The 21,188-nt window shown below is 42.8% G+C and overlaps 2 protein-coding genes across 3 annotated transcripts; one reads left to right on the top strand and one right to left on the bottom strand.

Moving 5' to 3' along the window:
• Positions 1–289: 289 nt before the first annotated feature.
• CTSZ (cathepsin Z) lies at positions 290–5,452 on the top strand. Of its 2 annotated transcripts, XM_051803109.1 has the most exons (7): positions 290–480; positions 971–1,134; positions 2,811–2,990; positions 3,573–3,723; positions 3,955–4,117; positions 4,583–4,705; positions 5,299–5,452. In XM_051803109.1, the coding sequence occupies exons 1-6, from the start codon at positions 338–340 to the stop codon at positions 4,694–4,696; spliced, it is 915 nt and encodes a 304-aa protein (XP_051659069.1). In that variant the 5' UTR covers positions 290–337; the 3' UTR covers positions 4,697–4,705; positions 5,299–5,452. The 2 variants fall into 2 exon arrangements, with proteins under 2 accessions (XP_051659069.1, XP_051659068.1); XM_051803108.1 differs by having other exon boundaries at positions 291–480; positions 4,583–5,452.
• A 267-nt stretch (positions 5,453–5,719) lies between these two features.
• Positions 5,720–14,655, bottom strand: NELFCD (negative elongation factor complex member C/D). The gene is made up of 15 exons (XM_051803091.1): positions 14,535–14,655; positions 13,799–13,914; positions 13,506–13,615; positions 12,373–12,482; positions 11,988–12,095; positions 11,430–11,582; positions 10,505–10,635; positions 9,897–10,062; positions 9,148–9,282; positions 8,799–8,938; positions 8,336–8,450; positions 7,922–8,017; positions 7,571–7,711; positions 7,077–7,206; positions 5,720–6,684 (listed from the first exon to the last, which is right to left on the bottom strand). The coding sequence occupies exons 1-15, from the start codon at positions 14,598–14,600 to the stop codon at positions 6,650–6,652; spliced, it is 1,752 nt and encodes a 583-aa protein (XP_051659051.1). The 5' UTR covers positions 14,601–14,655; the 3' UTR covers positions 5,720–6,649.
• Between the last annotated feature and the right edge of the window lie 6,533 nt (positions 14,656–21,188).

Raw genomic sequence — 21,188 nt, 5'->3', positions numbered from 1 at the left:
ACCAAATTGCTTCACTTTTGAGCGCGTGAGCTGGAGACTTCCCTGGGGGGGCTGAGAACGCGGGGTCTCGGGTTTGTTCCTCATCCCGACAGATCAATCAGCCGCCCTTGGGAAGGGCTCAGGGAGGCTGCCCCGGGCATCCTGGAGCGCACCTTCTCCCTGGGAGGGGGCGATACCCGCGGACCGAGGACCCCGAGGGAGGGTCCAGGGCCCTCGCCCCCCGCAGGTGAGCGCGCCCGGCCCCGCCCCGGCCCCGCCCCGGCCCCGCCCTGTGCTCCGGCCCCTCCCCTGAATCCCGGTGCCAGTGCCTGTCCCAGGAAGCTGCCGCTGCCCCAGCATGGCCACGCGGGTCCAGCCGCTCCTGCCCGTCCTGCTGCTGCTCTGGGGGGGCTGCCTGTGCCCGCCCGCCCGCGCCGGGCTCTACTTCAGGGAGGGGCAGCCCTGCTACAAACCAGCCCCGCGCAAGGCTCCCGGGCTCAGGTGAGCTTCGTTCCCCCGTTCCCCCCGGGGCTGGGGCAGCCCTCCGGCTGCCCTCTGGAGCTGGGGCTGTCCCCCGGCCACCCCCGGGAGCTGGGGCTGTTCCCCGGCCACCCCCGGGAGCTGGGGCTGTCCCCGTCCCCTCTGGAGCCGCCCCATCCAGCCTCTCCTCGGAGAGCAGCCCGGGGAAGGGCTGGCGGGCGCAGCCGCAGCTCACGGAGGGAGCCCCAGCACTGCCCGGGTCGGGGGGTCCCGGCGGTGCGGGGGGTCCCGGCGGGTCGGGGGGTCCCGGGGCCGCTCTGTCCGGGTTGGCCGGGGGGGGACACACGGGGACAGTGCCGGTCACGAGACCACGGGCAGGGCCCGGTCACGCGCTCCCGCCGGGCACTCGTTACGAAACTCCGCGGAATCCGCGATTTTTTTAAAAAAACCCCAACCCCCTCACCTGGCCGGGGATGCCGGCGCTGTAGTTCCTCCTCCCTCCCCGCCGCAGGACCTACCCCCGCCCGCACGAGTACCTGGAGGTGTCGGCGCTGCCGCGGAGCTGGGACTGGAGGAACGTGGATGGAGTGAACTACGCGAGCACCACTCGGAACCAGCACATCCCGCAGTACTGCGGCTCCTGCTGGGCCCACGGCAGCACCAGCGCCCTGGCAGGTACGTCCTGCACCCCCTACCCACCCGGCGGGCTGCCCGCGCCCCGGAATCCCTGGTTTTCGGAGGCCAGGGCAGCTTATCTTCACCTTACTGGCAGCTGGTGTAAGGACGAGGTGCTAAATCACTGCAGCAAAAACGGGGCCGAGATGTCTGTGAATACACCGGGAACAGTAGGAATGCCCAGGCTGAAGGCAAGGAGGTGCTAGGGGGAGCACTGGCATGGTTAGAAACCTGTTTGCAGAAGGAATGTGTTCACAGCTCCTGCGGGTAAGAACTGGGGGTTCTGCCCTCTCCTCCATGGCAGCAGCAGATGCACAAGCAGTTCTTGTGTCTCCCTCCCTTTTGTGGTACCTCAGCCTGTGCTGCAGCTGCAGAACAAGAAGTGCTCCAGCCGTGCCTGGGAATGAGGAAACGAAAGAAGTTGCCTCTTGTGGGGAGGGCCCGAGGAGTATTTGCTTCAGGAGCCCGATTATTCAAACAAACTATCACAGCACAGAGACAATCTGGTTTCAGCAGCAATCTTCGTATCAAACTTCTGCTTAGGAAAAGGGAAGTAGTGGTTTGCTACAAGTGAAGTAAATTCTCTAGAGAGAACACATGATTTACATGCTGCAGAAATCCTGTTTGCATAGGGAGGCTGTAAGAAGATGGACTGTGAAGGACAAATAGAGGAAACTGTGCAGAAAGGGGAAGACAATGCAAGTGTGAGCAGACAGCAGGAATCATGAGGGATACATTCTTAAGAGGTACAAGAATTCACTTGTGTGATACCTGTCAGAATGTAGTGAAGTACTAGCATAGGTAAAATACAGCAACTTGTTAATTATATAACTTTGGTTAAAACTTAATATGTAGGTATGCCAACGTGTAGTTTTAAAAATCAGGCTATTTTTTTTCTTAATTGTTGTTAGTAGTTTAAAGCATTCATTCCTTTTTTTTTTTTCTTCATTAAGACTAGTCTGGCATAGTAGTTCCCAGTTCTGTCAAGTATATTTGAATGTTGTTAGTACTAATAGGATTACAAGTACCAGGGTGGCACAGTTAAGACTGTTAATGCAGGGTGAGAAGCAGTTTATAAATACCCATCAGGAAGCTTTTCTGCCAAGTAAGCTGATTTCTGACAAAATAAGGCAGCAGGGTGGCAATGCCTGTCTGAGATGGCAGGATGACAGTGAGATGTTGGTGTAACAGCAAGGAGTTAGTCTTAAAGCAAGGAAAAGCTTTCAGAATTGTCTCAGAGCCAGTGACTTGTGTGGGCTTATGCATAAATCTCTACTCTGTGAGAGATGCTGGTGAGAGCTGGTTTTATGATGTGTATTTGAAAACTCTTTGCTGTCAAAGCCACGAAACAGATCTGAAGTTTTCAGAAGCTTGAAGTAAAAGAGATCTAGGGCTCTTCAAGGCTTTAGGCAGATCTTACTCATCTGCATATTTTTGCTGAGTTTTTAGCGGAAAAAAACCCCCCTTCTAATGGAAACCCCCACTTATAACTCAGCCTCTGGTTTGAATTAGGTCATGCTGTGCCTCAGTGCTGATAGTGGAGGGTTTTGCAACCACAAGTGCTGTTGTCTGCAAACAGCTACAAGTTCAAAGAAAAGGAGACAGTTTGAACACTACTTGCGAAGTGTAGCCACCCACATATTCCACTCACAAACCCCAATTTCTTCTCTTTACAGACAGAATCAACATAAAGAGGAAAGGAGCATGGCCCTCTGCCTACCTGTCTGTTCAGAACGTCATCGACTGTGCTGACGCCGGGTCCTGTGAAGGGGGAGACCACTCCGGGGTCTGGGTGTACGCCCACGACCACGGCATTCCCGACGAGACCTGCAACAACTACCAAGCCAAGGACCAAAGTATGGTGCCTTTGCTTTGCTGTAGGACACCTCTCCAGGTTTAATAGATCTTAGTGTATTAAAAAAAAAAGAGTTTATTGGGTTTTCAGAATACTGGTTGCTGCTGTTTGACTGACAGAACAGGTTTTCTTTACAGGCCTGTGTGTGTCTCTCCTTACTCCAGACAGACAGTGTAGCACTAAAACATGCCCAGGCAAGTTTGGACAGCTAAATTGTTTTAATTTAATCTCTTAAATCTGTGACACACAATATCTAATGTACTGAAATATTTACAAGTGTCACCTTAAACTAAACAAAGGAGAAATTTAACCTTTGTCTGGTCATGTATGACTGGGATGATTTCTCTATCTATGGAGAGGCATGTCCTCATCAAAGCATTTGTGTGTATGGACTGAAAAATAGTAACTAGAGATAGTAGGGACTTAAATTGTGGTTTTCAGAAAGGTATTTAGTTCACCAGAGAGAAGACATATTATTAATATTTGCCTTACATAAGTTAAAAAAAACAACTTACTGTCCTATCATTAATTCACTTGAAGGAAAGCACCCTCCTGCAGTGATAATCTCAATTCTGTTTTACAGAGTGTAAGAAGTTCAACCAGTGTGGGACTTGTGTCACTTTTGGAGAATGTCACGTGATCAAGAACTACACTCTCTGGAAAGTTGCTGACTATGGGTCTGTCAGTGGACGAGAAAAAATGATGGCAGAAATCTACACTAATGGGCCAATTAGGTAAAAAAGAAACATGTTTATCTACAAGTAATATTGGGGTAAAAATACCTGAAGCTCAGTCTAGTGACTGCAGTGTAGTTTTCCACTCTAGCATATGTGAGCAGCTCTGCACTGCTTTGCAGACTTCAGCTTGTTTGTACATCAGCTGAGCTCAGAATTCAAAACTGTTTTGTAGCCAGGCCCCTGCCCTGATCCCCTGGTATAAAAACTCCTTTCTCTGCTTTATTACAGCTGTGGTATCATGGCTACTGAGAAGCTGGATGCCTACACAGGAGGCCTCTACACAGAGTACAACCCCTCTCCCGCAGTGAATCACATCGTGTCCGTGGCCGGCTGGGGCGTGGAAAATGGGACAGAGTATTGGATTGTCCGGAACTCGTGGGGTGAACCCTGGGTAAGGAAGCAGGGGAACAAACACAGCTGCAGGATCACTCTGGAGGGGAGGTGGGGCTTTTCACTTCCGGAGTAGAAGCTGCAGAGCTGGCCTGTGGATACAAAACTGAACCAGACTAACAGTTTAAAAATGAAACTTAACTAAACTGGAGACAAGGATATTCATCCAAAGCTACTTGATGTCAACTCAATCCCAAATTCTGCCCTTCTGTGCAGCTCCTGTTGTGGGCAAATGTAAAATTACTTTAGTTGTAGGCAAGAATCAAGTCCCACACCTGGAATGGATGAGTGAGATATAAATCCACCAAGGCAGGCTGCCCCATGAATGTGGTGTTACACTTCCTCTTGAGTGAATGCCTACATTCACTTATAAATAATTCATATTTGGAAGACAGAACAGACTCAACAATCTACATTTTCTGTAGTTATGTTTTCTAATTTACAATGCAAATTCAATCCTTTACAGGGCGAAAGAGGGTGGCTGAGAATTGTGACAAGTGCCTACAAAGGTGGGAGAGGATCAGACTACAATCTTGCTATTGAAGAGGACTGTACATATGGAGATCCTATACTTCCTTGATTCTACACTGTACATATTTGTTTAGGAATTACTTTGTTTGGAAGCTTCCCAGCACAGCCTTTTTTTGTCTAAGACTCTCTCACAGTTCCACACCATCAGGCAGTTCTGCAAAATTAGCCCAGATAGCACCACACGAGTGCTTCAAAAAATACAGAGCTGCCTTGAGATAGTTATTTACAATTAATTTGCCCATGAAAGAGTTGTCTGTCTTGATGCACAGTATTGAAATCATTCTGACTTAATCACAGAACCTGTATGTGTAAATATCTATTTTTTTTAAATACAAATTATGTAGGCGTACTGGAAAGGAAAAAGTATACTCAATATTTGGGTCTAGAGCTTATTTTAAATTCTCTGACAGTACTGTGATGATGCAAAAAACAAAACTAATTCTGGACATGATAAATTAAAAAACTAAATCCCCTTTTTCCTTGGCCTCCTGGTGAAACGAGGTGGTGGAAATGCATGTAGTTGCTTTTATCCATCAAAATGATATAATGGGAATTACTTTGATCAAAAGATGGTCTAAACATTTCTTAATTAGTCTTTGCTCAAATTCCTTGCTTTAATCTGTGATTGACTCTGCCATTTTTCTCCTAGAGGCAAAGGATAAATTGCCATAACTCAGAACTCCTCACTAATTTGAAGAAATGAGGCAAATTCCCTTCCTTAGTCTTTTAAGTGACAAATCAGTGCCATATCAAATGTTACTAACTGGCATTGTTAATTGCATTTAATAAACACTTTTTCTCATAACTGACTGGATATTTATTATAAGAGCTTATTAATTCCTGTGCTTGGTTGTCTCCCCCTGTTCTACTTAAGCTGTCTTAGGTCTAGACCAGCTGCCCAAAGCTTATCCAGGATGGTGCTGCTTTTACTGGATTTTTACTTGTGAAAGGCCTGATTGACAACAGTCTGTACAGCAGCAGAGTTCAGAAATTAAACCACTGGCTGCTGTCTCAAGAATTATCAGGGTAGCTCAGAATTCCATAAATGAATAATGAAACTTTGAAAGATATCTCTGGAAAAGAAAAAACACCTTTATTTAAAGGTAATTCATATTCTCGGCTGTATCCCCCACTGTTTGGCATCAACCAGGACAGAGCAGAGATAATTATAAAAACAAAGCCACAAGAAGCAGTAATGAAACTTCTGCACACATTCATCTTCTTGGACAGCAGTGGAATTCTGACACGGTAATTAAACTTACCAGTAACATCTGATGCATCTATTTACCAAAAAATAGATTCTGAAAGGTAACACACACATAGAGTTCACATCCCACTAGAAAACTATCCTTGATTGTTACAACTCCACTTGTGTTGCACAAAATGGGTTTTTTCATAGCAGTAAATATGTAGGATATTTAGAATTCTAATAGAACGCAAAGGGGAGAAAGAGGCATTGGGGCTTCTCTGCTGCACAGAGCTAATCACACAAATCCCTTTTTTTACAGCTTGCAATATCAAAGCCTAAAGTATTCAAGATGTATTCAGAGAATTATCTGCAAAGTGTTTTTAGTAGGAACTACCTTCCCCACTGTTCAGGTTCTGGGCATTACACAAAGAACGACTGCCAAATTCACTAAGTAACAAAAATAACATTCTTTTAAACAAATCTGTTTCTCTCTTGCTCTCCCCTTCAGAACATTCAGATTTATACTGATTTGTGGAACAACAGAAAATCCTTCAGTATTACTCCATTTGCTAAGTTACATTAACAGTTCTCTGATAGGAAATACAAACAGTCCTCTGGCAGGAACTTCAAGGTCACCACACAAGTCAATCAAATGCCCTTCGGCCCTTTCCTCCTTGTTTTATGTTTGTTAGTTTTGTTGGCTTTGTTGTTGTTTTCTTTCTGCTGCTGCATTGCCCAGTTATAGAACCCTACTGGTGGAGAGCATGGCAAAGTAGTGATCATGTGCTCTGCAGTCTTGATACTTTCCACTGCTTAGTTCATCATAATAAAGTTAGATTTGCAATGAGCTTAAAAAGAAAAAAAAAAGAAGACAGTGTTCAGTACATTACTCTGAGTCAGTAATTTATCTGCTTCCATGTAGATTTCTGCATTATGTAAATAATTAGGATTTTAGGGTCTGGAAAATGTTTTAGGATAGGAGAGTATTATGACAGACTACTTCCCTTCCTCTCCTTTCCTTACTGCAATGCTAGTTCTCAAAAACCAGTATTTATCTCCAGTTCCTCACTACTACCCCCAGATTCTTGATTTCAGGAAAACTGCTAAACATAGGCCCCTAAAAGGGAAGTTGTCTGTCAAAATATCTGGCAGTAATTTTAAGCAATCCTCCACCTGAACATTATTTGCAGTTGTAACACACACAAATGGAAGCAGGTGTGCAAGGAATAAATGGACTTACCTATGAACTCAGTGACAGGATCATGTTCACCTTCTGTTTTTATAGTACCTGCAATACTTTCGTTCTCCAAGATTGGAAGAAAAAGCTGTACGAAGTCTGAGGTATATGGAGGAGCAATCACATCAAGCACCTGAAACAGCAGACAAAACCAGATTACTCTTCCCCTTACAGGGGTAGCAGGGACAATATTTAATTCACATACTAGTCTTGAAAGCATACAGGTAGTTGTACTTAGGACCTCTTGTTCTCCATACAAATAATTAGCTATGTATTCTTGAAGTACTCTGTCCAGTACCTTATTAATTCCAGAAGTCAGGAATTAGTAGGACTATATCACATCCTTGTGAATACTGATACACACACATTGCTCAGAATTTGATCTCAGAACCTGAAACATTTCTGAATCCAAGGCAAGCTGATTTAATATCCAAACACATACAACCAATATTAAACTTTATCTCCAGATGTCAGTAAGTGCAGTTTTGGCTGCTGACCTCTGTCACAAAGTATCTGATGAGCGAGATGTCCGTGTCCAGCTTCTCCAGGCATTTGCGGATGTAGCTGACAACAGGCAGGACGTACCCTCGGCTCAGCAAGTGCACCATCCTGTCCAAGAGGGTCTTCTTCAATTCCAGCTGGGGGTGCAGGGAGGGAAGAACCATCAGATCAGAACTTCCTCTCAGAAGCCTTTGATTTTTATTGCTTCAGTGGCTGATATGTTACATTTTAACCATGATCACAGTCCTAAACTAAGCTCTCTAAACTGCTCTGAGAGCAAAAGCAATTAACTTCAATAAGTGTAACTAATATGAAGGAACACAAATACTTCATCTTTTGAGAGTCACCTGCTCCATCACATCCAGCTGGGAATGTTCTGTTTCAAAGAGCTTGACAAGAAGTTGTAGGACTTGGGGATGAAGCAGCTGATGGCATGTACTGATCTGCAAACAAGGCAACAAAGTCAGATGCTCAGAACTGCAATTTAAAAACCAATGCAGTAGTCTTAATTAGACAAGTTTACACTGATGTTCAATGCCAAATGGAAATTCATTTAGAGAACTATTCTACCATTTCTTTCTTTGCTGCCCAAGTTTTCCTAGTATAAATAATACTGGGCTGAAAAAACCAAATAATTAACTCTGAATAGATTCATCTCTGTCTTTAGTGTCTTACTGCAAACAACAGGCATTCAGTGGACTGGTTGTTACAAGCATCAAAATTGTTCTTGCTCTCCAGAAAAGCTTTAGATACACTCTTACCTCATCTAATAGTGCCAGGTGAACTGGAGTGTGATCAGTCTGCAGCTGGAAGTATCGTGGTTCTGACACTGTCCAATCCACCCACTTCAGCACACCCATAGCCACCACTGGGAACCTACAGAAAGAGAGATCACTTCAGCACAGGAGCATGAAAAATAAATGAAAGCTTTACTAGGAAGACAAAGTAATCTGTCACCTTTTCCCAGTGGCACAGAAAAGCATGTTCTACGACCCAAAGATGACAAGTTGTGTGTGAAAGGCAGGATTTATGTCTTCATGAGAGATTCCAAAGAGTCAGATGGACAATTCTGAAAGCTGCTTTCAGACCCCATCTTCACATATTCTACAGCGAGGATGCCCTCACAGAGTAGCTCATAAAGACATCTCCCTTTAGCAGCACTGCCTCTCCTAAATAATACTTTTCTTCCAACAACTGAAGCTTGGGACCAGCCTCTCTGCTCACCTGATGCACTGATAGAGGGTGCTCAGCTCTGCAACCAACTCTGATGCTCCTTTGTTCTCATTGCAACACAGATTGTGAACAGTTTCGATGGCTTTTGAAGTGGACTTGAGTTCGTCCTTGTTTATGCTGACTCTCTTGTTCTGAAAAATTATTGCAAAGTTTGAATGCAAGAGTTGTGAATGTACTTGTATGGTAGTATTTGATCATCAGGTTCTACATTCTTTAGTCATGGCAGTTGAAGCCAGAAACAGTTTATATTCAAATAAGTAACTTCATGACCACACGTTTCCTGCAGCACAGTCAGGCTGCTGTAGGTAAAAATAATGTTATTCACAGAGCTGAGCATTACCTTTTTCCACATCTCTACCACACTGGCTGCATAAGCCAGTATGTGAATATATTTATGTTTGTGGTCCTGGTTGATCTTAGCACCTGGCTTAAACAAGGACTGCATGAAGAGGTCCAGAAAGGCAGGTACTCGAATCTGTGAAGAAAATGAATTGTCTGTCAGAGCCTGAGAATTAGGAGAGGTGATTAAAAATACATATGATATATCTAACATAGAGATAACACACACTTCCCCTTGAGAGTAGGTTAGACAGTTTTCTGAAGAGACTCAAAGTTTTACGGAAAAAAAATAAAAGTTAAAAAAAAGGAAAACAGAATTACAGACTATATTGCTGAAGAATCTAAATGCCATCATATTTGTTACCAGAATCCATGTTAGAATGAGGCAGTGAGAAATATAAAATGTGTCATTTAGGTCTGCTTATAAGAAACTGCAGAAGTGGGCAGGTTTTTGATCAAAAGATTTAATTCCTTGCCATCTTTATCTCCTCTTGCAAATTTCTTTAATTTAACTATATGTAAAAGGACAGCTTGGAATAATTAAAAAAACCAACAAAAAATACCAAGAAGGTAATGCAAAACAGAACACAAGTAGCAGTTTCACATTTAGACATTACTTACAATTATAGAGGGACGAGTGATAATTTAATTTTTGTGTCCATACAACACTTAGCACAACAAGACATCACGTTTCTGAGTGCTACTGCAATAGAAGTAAGTATCAGAGGTTATAAACAGGTAACTACTAACCAGTTCTACTGGAGGTGGGTCCATGCTTGTAAACATTTTGAACAGGACAGTGATATCTGCTGGATTCAGAGCTCCTTTGGACAGCATTGCACCAAGAGCCTGACATGCTCGGGGATAGGAGGCTGCAGTACCCAGTGCTAGAGTGATCTGACTGGCATCATGGCCTCTGCATGAAGAGCAGACACACACAGTGACTTATTTTCTTAATTCAGTGACTTATTCTCTTAATTCAGACATTTTAGTTTAAGCCTCACTGTGTCAACAGGCCACATCCTTTGGAATGCAATGCCTTAGGGCTGAACCCCTTGTTCTGGGTAAGTACAGAAATAGGCCTGTATGTTTGTTTTTAAGATGTTCATAGAATAGTAAAAATACATATTTCTTAGTAGACAGAAACTTCACTTCTTTGCTTTTCCAATTTCAGGTCGCCTGGGTACAGGGCACTGAACTCCTCTGCTGTTCTACAGATGAAAGCCTGCTACAAGAGCTGCTGTGTTGCAGCTAAGGATTCTCCTTTTGCCAGTAAAAGGTAACTAAGATGAGCAAAAGACAGCAGTTTGCAGATTCTGTTGACTTATATTTTAACTAATAGTGTACTTCCCACTTACTTCTCATGGGCGTATCGCTGCACCTCCTGAGCGATCCTCCTGACAGCCGACCCTCCCTGCTCCTCCTGAGCCAGGATGGACATCATGGACTGGGCAAAAAGGTAAGTGTGTTCCCCATGGCACACCATCTTCTGTGAAAGCACACAGCACAAAGCTTACCAGTCAACAAGGAACTTCCCAGCGTGCTGCTGTGGTTACATTGTCGTGAGAGCGAAGGGCAAAAACAAGCGGCAAAATTGCAAAGGAAAAAAACACAAAAACACACACACACAAAAAACTAAGCAACAAAACCAAAAACCCAACAGCCAAGAAGAAGGTACTGATAGAATAAAGCATTGATACCAAGCACGAAGAAATGGCTAAATTGAGAACTTCATTTCTTAAATGCCAAAATTGAGAGGGAAATCTCTTTTACTTACACTCGGTACTTTCTCTGCAGTATTTAAACAGTATGAGAAGTACAAAGTCACTCAAAAATCATGAGGTTATTTCACAACATATGAATATATGCTGGGTTGATTCAGGTGGCAGCTTTCACATTGATGTGGATGATAAAATAATTATTGTAATTTGCCAAGGGTCTGACAAGACTGAGCATTTCACATTAAACGTGAAAGACGACATTTCTACCTTCACCTTTTTACAATCCATTTAATAAATATAAGAAGCGTCATAGAGTCAACCCAAGGAATTCCTGGTCACAGAACAACCAAAAAGCATATATTTCTGGGTTTTAACTCAGATACACCTTCTCAAGATTTTGAAGGAAATCAAGATTGTCTACGATCTCACACTGATCTGTATCTCCTAACCAGAAAGGAAAACACTTCTTTTTCCACATAAAAAGGAAAAAACCCAAAACTTAAAAAAAAAAACCAACCCAACAAAAACAAACAAACAAACAAAACCCCCCAAAACAACTTACAGCAAACTCAGGGAGGTTTTTTTCAAGGTTTTCTTCTCCTCCATCCAAAATTGTTGCCAGAGATGTACGCAGGACTCTGGAAAATACTTCTAGTTGCTGACATGCTGTTGAAACACTGGTTATTTCCCCTTGATATCCAGCATCAGATATTAGCTACAAAAACATCATAAAAGAACTTGTTATTTATATTTCAGATATCCTAACAAGTCTAGAAGAACATACAAAATGCAAGATTCACCTTGCATACATTTATTGGAATTACGTTCATATCATAGTTTACAGAAAAGGAAACCAATAAAGATGTAGCAAAAATAAAGTAAACCATAATAATATAAACTACTTCAGAGTACAGCAAGATACAACACTTTTTGTCCCAGAAACATATAAAAGTGATTGAAATGTTCCACTGCACCAGAAACCCAGGATTTTCAAATACAGATCAAAGGGAAAAACCCAAACAAACCAACAAAAAAATTCCACAATTCCACAGCTAATATTTGAAGCCAAAACAACTAGCCCTTTATGAATATTCATATTTATTAGACTTGAGTGTAGTACCTTCACAGTAAAATTAAGCATTAAACAGTCAGGATGGGCTTCAGCCAATTTGTAAAAGAGATCTCTCCACGTTGTATGTGCTATCATTTGCTCAAGCCAGGCTGGAGTCTGAAAAGATTAGAGCAACAGAGAGAAACTTAACAATATATAGTTCCCAAGATCATTAAAAGTAAGGCTTTCATCTCTCAGGAGTCCTGTGAGTTGTTCTACAAAAATTTATTACAAAGGATGCACATCAAGTTTCCAAGTTCTCTAAACATCTGAGGACTACCAAAGAGTTTTGAAGATACCATTTCCCTTCCCCCACCATCTGCTACTCCATCAGATGAAGGCATTTAGGGAGGACCCACTCGAGCAGAGACAGCAACATGGATTCCATGCACACCTCTCCTTCCTCCGTAAAGATGGAATCTGCTTTCCGAGGGTCAAAATGCTTGATAAGTAAGCTCTTTAAATGGTTTTCTACAGTCTCCTGAACTTGCATTGGCTCAACACCTGTAGAGAAGGAACAGAAAACTTGGCAGATGCAATCCAATCAAACATGGCAGCAACACCTTACATTTTCCAGTGAGAACAGAAACTACTCCCAAATTTACCAACACCGAGAGGATCAGAGGAGAGACATCAGTTCTACTGTTGAGCCATACTGATACAGACAGATTTACAGATTCTCCACCTTTTTTCCTAAATGTTTAGGATGACAGGCAGGTCACACTAGTCCCTTTCTCTCACCCTCCTCATCAGACACACAAACAGCAATGTCAGCCATCCCAAAGTACTGGGCATGATACCAAAATGCAAGTGTACCTTAACCACAAAAGGGATCAGCAGGGCTGGGGAACAAACCCACCCCACTACAGACTAAAGTTCATCCTTTTAATATACTGGCCATCAGTAGCTTTGATAGTCTTCTATAAAACAATATACAAATAGTAGCAAGTAGTTCTATGTTTCTGAACTCAGAGAATAGTAATTCTGGTATTTGTAAACAAAAGTTTACACTAAATGAGGGACAGAGATACCACAAGATAATGCTGAATATGTCTTGCAAGAGGCTTAATATGTAATTCTTGTCTCAGAGAATACAGCTTCTCCATATGAGAACCCTTAGTGTAACCATTGATGCACTAAGAAGGAATAGTAACTAGCAACAAGGTAATTGCTTTTTAAACTTAAATTATTTAATTCTATTACAAAACATCAAATATTTCTAACACTATCTGTGTAATAGCCCCCTTGCCCTTTGGGTGAAAACAAAAAGAAACTATCTTATGCAGTTGTTTCAACTATAAAACCCCTTCATAACACAGTCTGTTAGCATTTCAAACTGTTTGTCAACAGTTTACTTCATTATTCTCTGAGCAGAATAAACATATTATTATAAAGGGTTTAGCCACATGGTAGATGACAACTTTATAACAATCCATTTCCTATATATGATCAAATTTGCCATTGATTCAGATATTTCTGACAAAAGAAAGACTATAGACCCAAACTATACTGTATCACTTATTGTACCTGTTTGAATGAGCCACTCTGCCAGCAAATTTACAGTCTGTGCCACTGCAGTGTAGTTTTCAGAGAGGAGCTGGATTACATTCTCTGGAGAACCTCCTGCCTGGAAATATCTGATGAAAGGATTACAAAAGAACTATTTGAGTCATATTAAAAACAAAACTCAACTGAACTCTAAATAAAGGGAAAACAATAGCACCATTTGTACATTTTCACACGCACTTCCACACAAAGTGACAACATCACACCTCTAACAAACATAATGTGCTCCATAACACACTTCATGTCACACTCACCTCTTCAAAGTGTTAAAGATAGACGGCTCCATTATATAGTCAGGGGTTGAAAATTTCTTCAGGCACTCTTGCTGGACTTCAGCATCATCTTCTCCTTCCCCATCCTCATCATCTTGCTGTTCACAAGCACAGTCGAGTCACACCCCCTCTCCTGTCCTGTCTCCCCCCATACTATTTAGGTCACTTTTCCCCACAGAAACACATCCACCTGCTCCCCGCACGAATAGAGCTTCTTAATGGAGAATCACAGAATCACTGAGGTTGGAGAAGACCTCTGAGACCACCCTGTGCCCGATGCCCACTTTGTCACCCAGCCCTGAGCACTGAGTGCCACGTCCAGTTGTTCCTTGGACACCTGCGGGGATGGAGACTCCAAACCTCCCTGGGCATCCCACTCCAATGTCTGATCCCCCCTTCCGCGAAGAAATTCTTCCTGATGTCCAACCTAACCCTCCCCTGGCACAGCTTAAGCCTGTGTCCTCTCGTCCTGTCGCTGGTTGCCTGGGAGCAGAGCCCGACCCCCGCCCGGCTACAGCCTCCTTCCAGGTGGCTGCAGAGAGGGATAAGGTGACCGAGTTTCAGGTTTCGCAGCTGGATCCCTCCCTGTAGCCCCATCCAGCCCCAGGCCACACCGCCCGCACCGGCACCGGGCGCTCCTCGCCTCAGCTCGGGGCCGCTCTGGGACCCGCCCGGGGCCGCCCCTCGGCCCCGCTCCGGGGCTCCCCCGGGCCCTCACCGCGCCCCCGTCCGCCTCGCCGCCCCACTCGGCCGCGCTGCCCTCGAAGTAATCGGCGTCCTCCATGGCTCCTCCCGGCTCCTACCGCAGCCGGAACGGGCGGGGCGGCGCCGAATGGCGGCGGGGCGGGGACGGGGCGGCCGCCATGGGCGGAGGGAGCCCGGGATGGGCGGTGCGGGGAGCCCGGACACCCTCGGGACAGGGGCTCGTCCCGGGCACGGCCTGCTGGGAGACGGGCGGGACATGGTACAGTCGGGGGGGAGCAACGTCAGGGGGGGAAAAGGAGCCCTGCCCTGCCCTGCCCTGCCAGACCTGCCAGAGCCTCCCAGCGCAGCGACAGTCGGACGGAAATTGCAAGGGAAGAGGGAAAAATGGGATGTGCAGCTCCATGGGATGTGCTGTTCCATGAGATGTGTTGTCCGTGGGATGTGCAGCTCCATAGGATGTGCAGTACCACGGGATGTGCAGCTCCATGGGATGTGCAGTACCATGGGATGTGCAGCTCCATGGGATGTGTTCTCCACGGGATGTGCTGTTCCATGGGATGTGTTGTCCATGGGATGTGCTGTCCTGGCTGCAGCTGGGTAACAGCAGTTCCCTCCCTCACACTTTGAAAAGGATGGTGAACAACAGCAAGTTGATAGAAATAATGCAATTTATGGTAGAATTGTAAAACTGACAAGTAAGGTGGGGGGGGGGGGGAAAGGAAGGATAACTTTGAGGAACAAAAGTGGTAAGATCTTTAGGACCAGGTTTTAATGATAAAATTTGAGACCCAGCATGGGTGTAGCTCTGATTATCCAAAACTTGCCAGAGAATAACACTAAGTAACATTTCTGCCTTTTCTCATTGCATTTGAAGTGTTTGGGCATTACTTTCAGTCTGAGACAAAATCCTGAAGTCTTTGATCTAAAAAAAAAAAAAAAGAAAAAAAAAAGAAAAAAAAAGAGTTAATAAACTAGGACTAGGAATTACAGACAGATGAAGATGGACTAAGTCTAAAATGAAGACTGATCACAGAATGTGGCCTCAGGCAGGAGATGGGCATTACTGAGACCATGTGAGAGAAACAGAGTCCCTTTGTCTCTCTTCAGATCCACTCCTGTTCTTCAGTTGTATAAGAGCTTAACTGGGAGAAAGGGGAGGGTGAGGGTGTGTTCTGGGATTTGGAGGGCAGCCAAGAGCATTGCTGATTAATCATTTAAATGGTCCTTTATTCTCATTCAGTTTCTAACTGAAAACTAGTAAAAAGGAATTACACTGTCTTCCATGCAGTCCATGAGATTGCTCGGTAGGAAAGGCCAAAAAAAACCTTGCTCAGAAATAAGTTGTTGTAGGATCTTCACCAGCCATGGTCCTTGTTCAAGTGTCTGTGCTGATCAAAGGATTTACTGCCCTTCAAATTTCAGTGTAGAAAATGTGCAGCAGCATCCGAACTGCAGCACAGAGCGAGTTGTGCTGTCGTGTGCTGCCCTACAGTGGTGAACCAGCCCTTCCTGAAACACTGCTTCAACACTGGTGTGAGCCCGGGATAATGTTCTTTTTGCTCTGCCAACAGAAAGGAAAAGAGACTTTTCCAGAATAAAAAGCACGGATTGAAGCAGAGGCACAACAGACACATTCCCTACCTGTGCCAGACACTGCAGTCAGGGAGACAGTGAGGGACATTTCAACGCCTGTGGAATCACTGGGCATTTTTTATGAGGAACAAACTGGGAGTGAGGTGACAGGCTGAGGCAGAAAGCCAATGGAAATATCCTTGAGAAAAAGTTGTTGGCTCATCTCCATTTGGTTAGTGGGCAATTTCCATCCCGTAGACATGAGGAAATAACAGCGGACTCGGAACAGACAGTGTGATTAACCAGTCAGAGCTCCTAAGAAAAATCCCAGTTTAATCTATCCTAAAACAAGAAAGAAAAATTATTTTCTGGGAGTCTCATAAGAAACATCTATATACCTCTTGGGCTTCATCAGCTTTTTTTTTTTTTTTTTTTGGCTGGTAATGATGTTATAAAATGTGTAATTAGGTGTAGGACGTTCTCTGAAGGTGATTTCAGAGTAATTGTTATAGTATCTTAACAGAAGGTTCAGAAAACTTAAAACTGGAGAAAAAGCAAGGCTAGAACTTAACTAACATTCCAGTGAAAATGGATGGGAAAACCACAAGGCTGATACTTCCTGAGGCTTAGGAGGAGATGTTAATTCTTTACAGAAGGCTCAACTAAATACAGTTTCTATGACAGATATTTTTCTACAGGTAGGAGAGGCTTCCTTCCCATGACTGGAATTTGCTGTGCATCTCCTGGGTAGGATATTTGGATCTGCAGTCTGAGGAATTTCATTGTGCCCAGAGCTCATGGCCTAAAATTGTATGTCTGAACCTCAGGAAAAAGCATTGTCAGAGCAGGTAAAATTTTTGTGTAGTGACAACAATTGGACTTGTAAGACTTTGATGGTAAAATGCTACAAAACTTCCCACTTAGTTGGGAACCAACTGCCTGTAAGAGACACACTGGTATTACACGTTATTTATACCAGTAATTTCAGTCCCTGAATCTTAAAACCGGAAGTTTTTTGTCTTTATATATTTATCTCTCTTTATTTTGATTGCAGTAACAGAAAAAGATATTTTTTTTTTTAATATATAAAGAACAAACAATACTCAAAGCATTTACTTTCAACTTTCCTCGAGGAGAAAACTAGGGATCTGTAACAGCCAGACATTTGCTGAATAGCCCTTTGCAGCATTGCAATATCCAAGCTTGCCCCACTTCACGTCCATAAACAAGAGGTAAAATCAGATCAAACCCAACAGTTTCAAGGTATCACTTACACTGTGATGAAACATTAAATGTACCAGAAGTTGATTTTGCAAACTAAACTTTTACAACTTTGAATGGAAACAAGGTTGTCTTCTTGGGTTTAAGTGTGTTCTCCCATATGGATTTGTGTTTTACAAAGTTTCAGTGAGATGTTCATAAATAAAAGCACTTACATTTACCTGAATGTCCCTGCAAGATTTTATTATTCTGCAAATCAATGGAACAAATTTTTCCCTAAATGCATTATTTGAGTAGATTTTGTGTGTAAAATATTCTTGAGTCCCAATTCCCATCCAATGAGACTTTGATTAAGCAGTGATGAGGCAGAGAGCAAATCTTGAGATAAATTTTGAGACAGAGATGAAATTTTGAGTCCAAAAAACACCCCATGAAGGGCACTCTTGGTGTCTCTGCATGCTTTGAGGAAGCAGTAAAGGCATTCTGGAAAGTGGATGTGTGTGAAGAACCAGATCTAGAGGAATATGGAAAACTACCTTATTTTTTCTTTTTTTTTTCTTTTACCTTTAAAAAAAAACAACACAAAAAACCAACCAACCAACCAACCAAAACCCAGCCCAAAACAAAAACAACCTCCCCAAACAAACAAACAAAACACCCCAACCCCGCCCAACAAAATCCAGAAGAATAAACCAAGTATCAAATGCTCAAGTTTCAATTCCACCCAACCATCAAAATTTGTTGCTTGATTTTTGAGCAGATTATTTAACAACTATACCTCAAGATTTGCTACCTAAAGGGCTGAATGTAATACAGCTGATCATCCAACTTCATTTGGTTCCTTCCTGGAATAAAAGAAAAATCCCAAACAGAAGAGCCGATTTCCAACAAAAACTGTATGCCTTTTATTCATGTTTTTTTTTTTAAAAATATCCACCCTGGCATTCTCTGTCATTCCCTCTGCTCCTTGCCCTCTACAAATTCTTTTAGCATAAATTTGTATTTTGTAATCATTAGCCCTTTACAAAGCAGCCAATACATTCAACTAGAGGTGAGGTTATAACTTTCAAATGGGGTAGGAAATTACAGCAGCATCATTAGGCTAATGAGTTTTGGCTAAAGACTTCTTCCTTCTCAAGCAGAACCTCAAGATGAAGCATTTTTGTTTGTACCTGGAGATTCACAGTTAGAGAACAGTGTTGTTCCAGACATTGAACACGTGACACTTGGCCAGGTAACAGCAGCACTGTGAGACAAAACAAGGTGGGTCTGAGGTTGCTGACTTGATGTCAATTCTGGTCTCCTTCAAACATCAACTTAAAAGTTGGAATTATATTTATAAACTGAGAATTGCTTAAAAAGCAGAGCCTCACAACACCCCAAGTACTTTCCAAGATGAGCCTATAGCGGGAACATTTTCTTGCCTCAAAGCAAGTTCCAGCTGATTTGAAAACTGATCATTAAACTCACCCTTCAGTGAACTGTCCCAGCTCTACAATGGATGCACCAAGTGCTTTTTTTGCAGTTCCTTAATTGGAGATATCCTGGCCTTTCGGAGAGATACATTCTCTGACCTGCAAAATTTGTGTAAGGATCCCAAACTGGATCACTCACCTGGGGAATGAAGGATTTCCCCCTTAAATCTATTTTTCAGTGTCCAATGGGATGGATTTAGGAGGACTGTTTAGCCTTCCCCATCTCCTTTAAACTTTGGCTGAGGTTGTTTCAGAACTTTCTTTCATAACTGCTCTATTCTCTTCTTAACCACATCACTGTAAGAGGAAGGGGGGTGAGGACAGGAGAAAGCAGCTGAATTCAAAGGCAGCAGGTTTTGGGCCATGCTGTAGGACAGAACAACTGGCTGTAAACTCCCCAGTTTTAAATCCCAAACAGGTTCCCAAGAGCTGTTGCTTGTGGCAGCTCTGGGCTTCCAGACTGTCTTACACAGACGAGCCTCTGTAGCCCAGCAGAGTTTTGCCCTGTGAGAAACAGAACTCAAGGTTAGCACCAAAACTGGCATGAAATATGCTACTTCATTTTGGATGTCGTGCCTTCAAATCATAAGAGAACACAGATTAAAAATCCTGAGCTCCATCCATATCACCCATCCCACTCCCCCCTCAGGACAGACACTGCCCGGGGGCTCTACCCTAAAGCAAGTTTGAAATACCTTCCATTAATACTTTGGGGTCTCACACAGACATGTTGGTTCTATCACCCAACCCTTAATTTGTCTTCTTATGGAAGCTCTTCTGATCCTGCCAACAGAAAACTGATAATGTAGCAAAAAAGAACTGGAATGGGCACCCCTCCAAAGCCTGATGTGGCAATTCCTACCCCTTACACAGCAGCTCCTTCCTCTGCCTGATCTCTGCCATTTTAGTTGCAAGAATGATACAATTCCAAAGTCATATCAAATACCAAGAAACTACAGATAGAAACACTACACTTCACTATTAATAATTCACATAAAATTCACAGCCTAAAAAACATTAGTTTGCATAACAGAACAACAGAATTGAGAGAATTCCCAAATTTACTCTGTCCTAAGCTTGTCTTTCTCCAAACTTGAGCAGTAGTATATTAAAAGAATAAATTAGCCAACTCATTTAATAAAACAACTGGGTAAATTGAAGAGATACATTCATATTTTAATTTTGAATTTGCTTACATTTGTCTACCAGTAGCCCAGCCTTAGAAAGCATGTTGTTACATAAAATCCCCTAATGTCATACTCTTCTCCCTCAAAAACTTATCATTCTCTCTGTTTGGGACAATATTTAAAGGTTTTATTTTGTCCTGTCAATAAAGATTTTTGAGGCAGACTTCCTAAGTGAAAAAACCAGGAAAATCTGTAAATTCTAGTTTTGTTTTGTTGTTTTTTTAAAAAAATTACATATTACACATTTGGTCAGTTCTCCTTGTTGCAGAGGTATCAATGAGCATTTGCTATTGTTACCCTAAGGAACTCCCTATTTTTTCCACACAACCAGGCTAAGGTTATAGGATACAGAAGTCAGAAAAAAAACCCCACCTTATTATCTTTTTGTTTTATGCAGTGAGGGATTAGTTTGCCTCCCCACCTCCTCCCAGGTAACACTTGTGCTTTAAACTGCACCCATTTTGCTCAGCTCAGTACACTGAAAGCAGACAGGAAAAAAAGCAGTTTGAACTTTTAATAAGACGAGAATCAGGGTTGAAAACAATTAATTGCAAAGCCAGTGCTCATGGCTGAAATTTTAGCAATCTCTGCACTATAGTAAAATACTCTGAAGCAATTTACCCATAACTGATACCATCCACTCCCAGGATTGAAACCAACTGGTTATGGCCAAGATTAAAACTGGTTCTCTCTTGGAATTTTGTCTTGTCAGTCAGGAGAGAGATATTTCAGTGTAAGGTTTTCATCAGCAGAGCTTCAGAAATCCCCTTTGTAGCTTATTTTGTTTACAAAGAAGCTTTGAAGTTTGTCAGAGAACAACAAGATTTTTTCCCAATGGATGAGTTTTCAGAGATACCAAGCTGAGGAAGAAGGGTACACTCTTGGGTTTGGACTGCAAACAGATGTTTGCTTGTAAATATTTTTCCTGTTACAGAAACTCAACATGTATTTTAGGGATGAGGACCTGCTACTGTGTGAGATTTCCATTGATGGTAATCTATGGCCCTGATCCTTATCACAGTTAGTAGGAATTTTATCATCTACTTCCATGGAAGAGGTCTCATGAGTGCCAGCATTGTCAGGAACACACACAGCATATTACATACAGTTGGGGAAAGAAGAGAACTTACTCTCTTCCTGAGTAATTTTTGGAATTTTATAACTTATAACAACTTTATCACTCTTTTAGACATTTGTATAGCACCAATAACC

The sequence above is a fragment of the Manacus candei genome, unplaced genomic scaffold (genome assembly GCF_025592945.1).
Source record: "Manacus candei isolate 608988 ecotype Guabito, Panama unplaced genomic scaffold, ASM2559294v1 h1tg000057l, whole genome shotgun sequence".
NCBI classification, from domain to species: Eukaryota; Metazoa; Chordata; class Aves; order Passeriformes; family Pipridae; genus Manacus; species Manacus candei.
The sequence above is the reverse complement of the archived record's forward strand: the minus strand, read 5'-3'. Positions and strand labels throughout refer to the sequence as shown.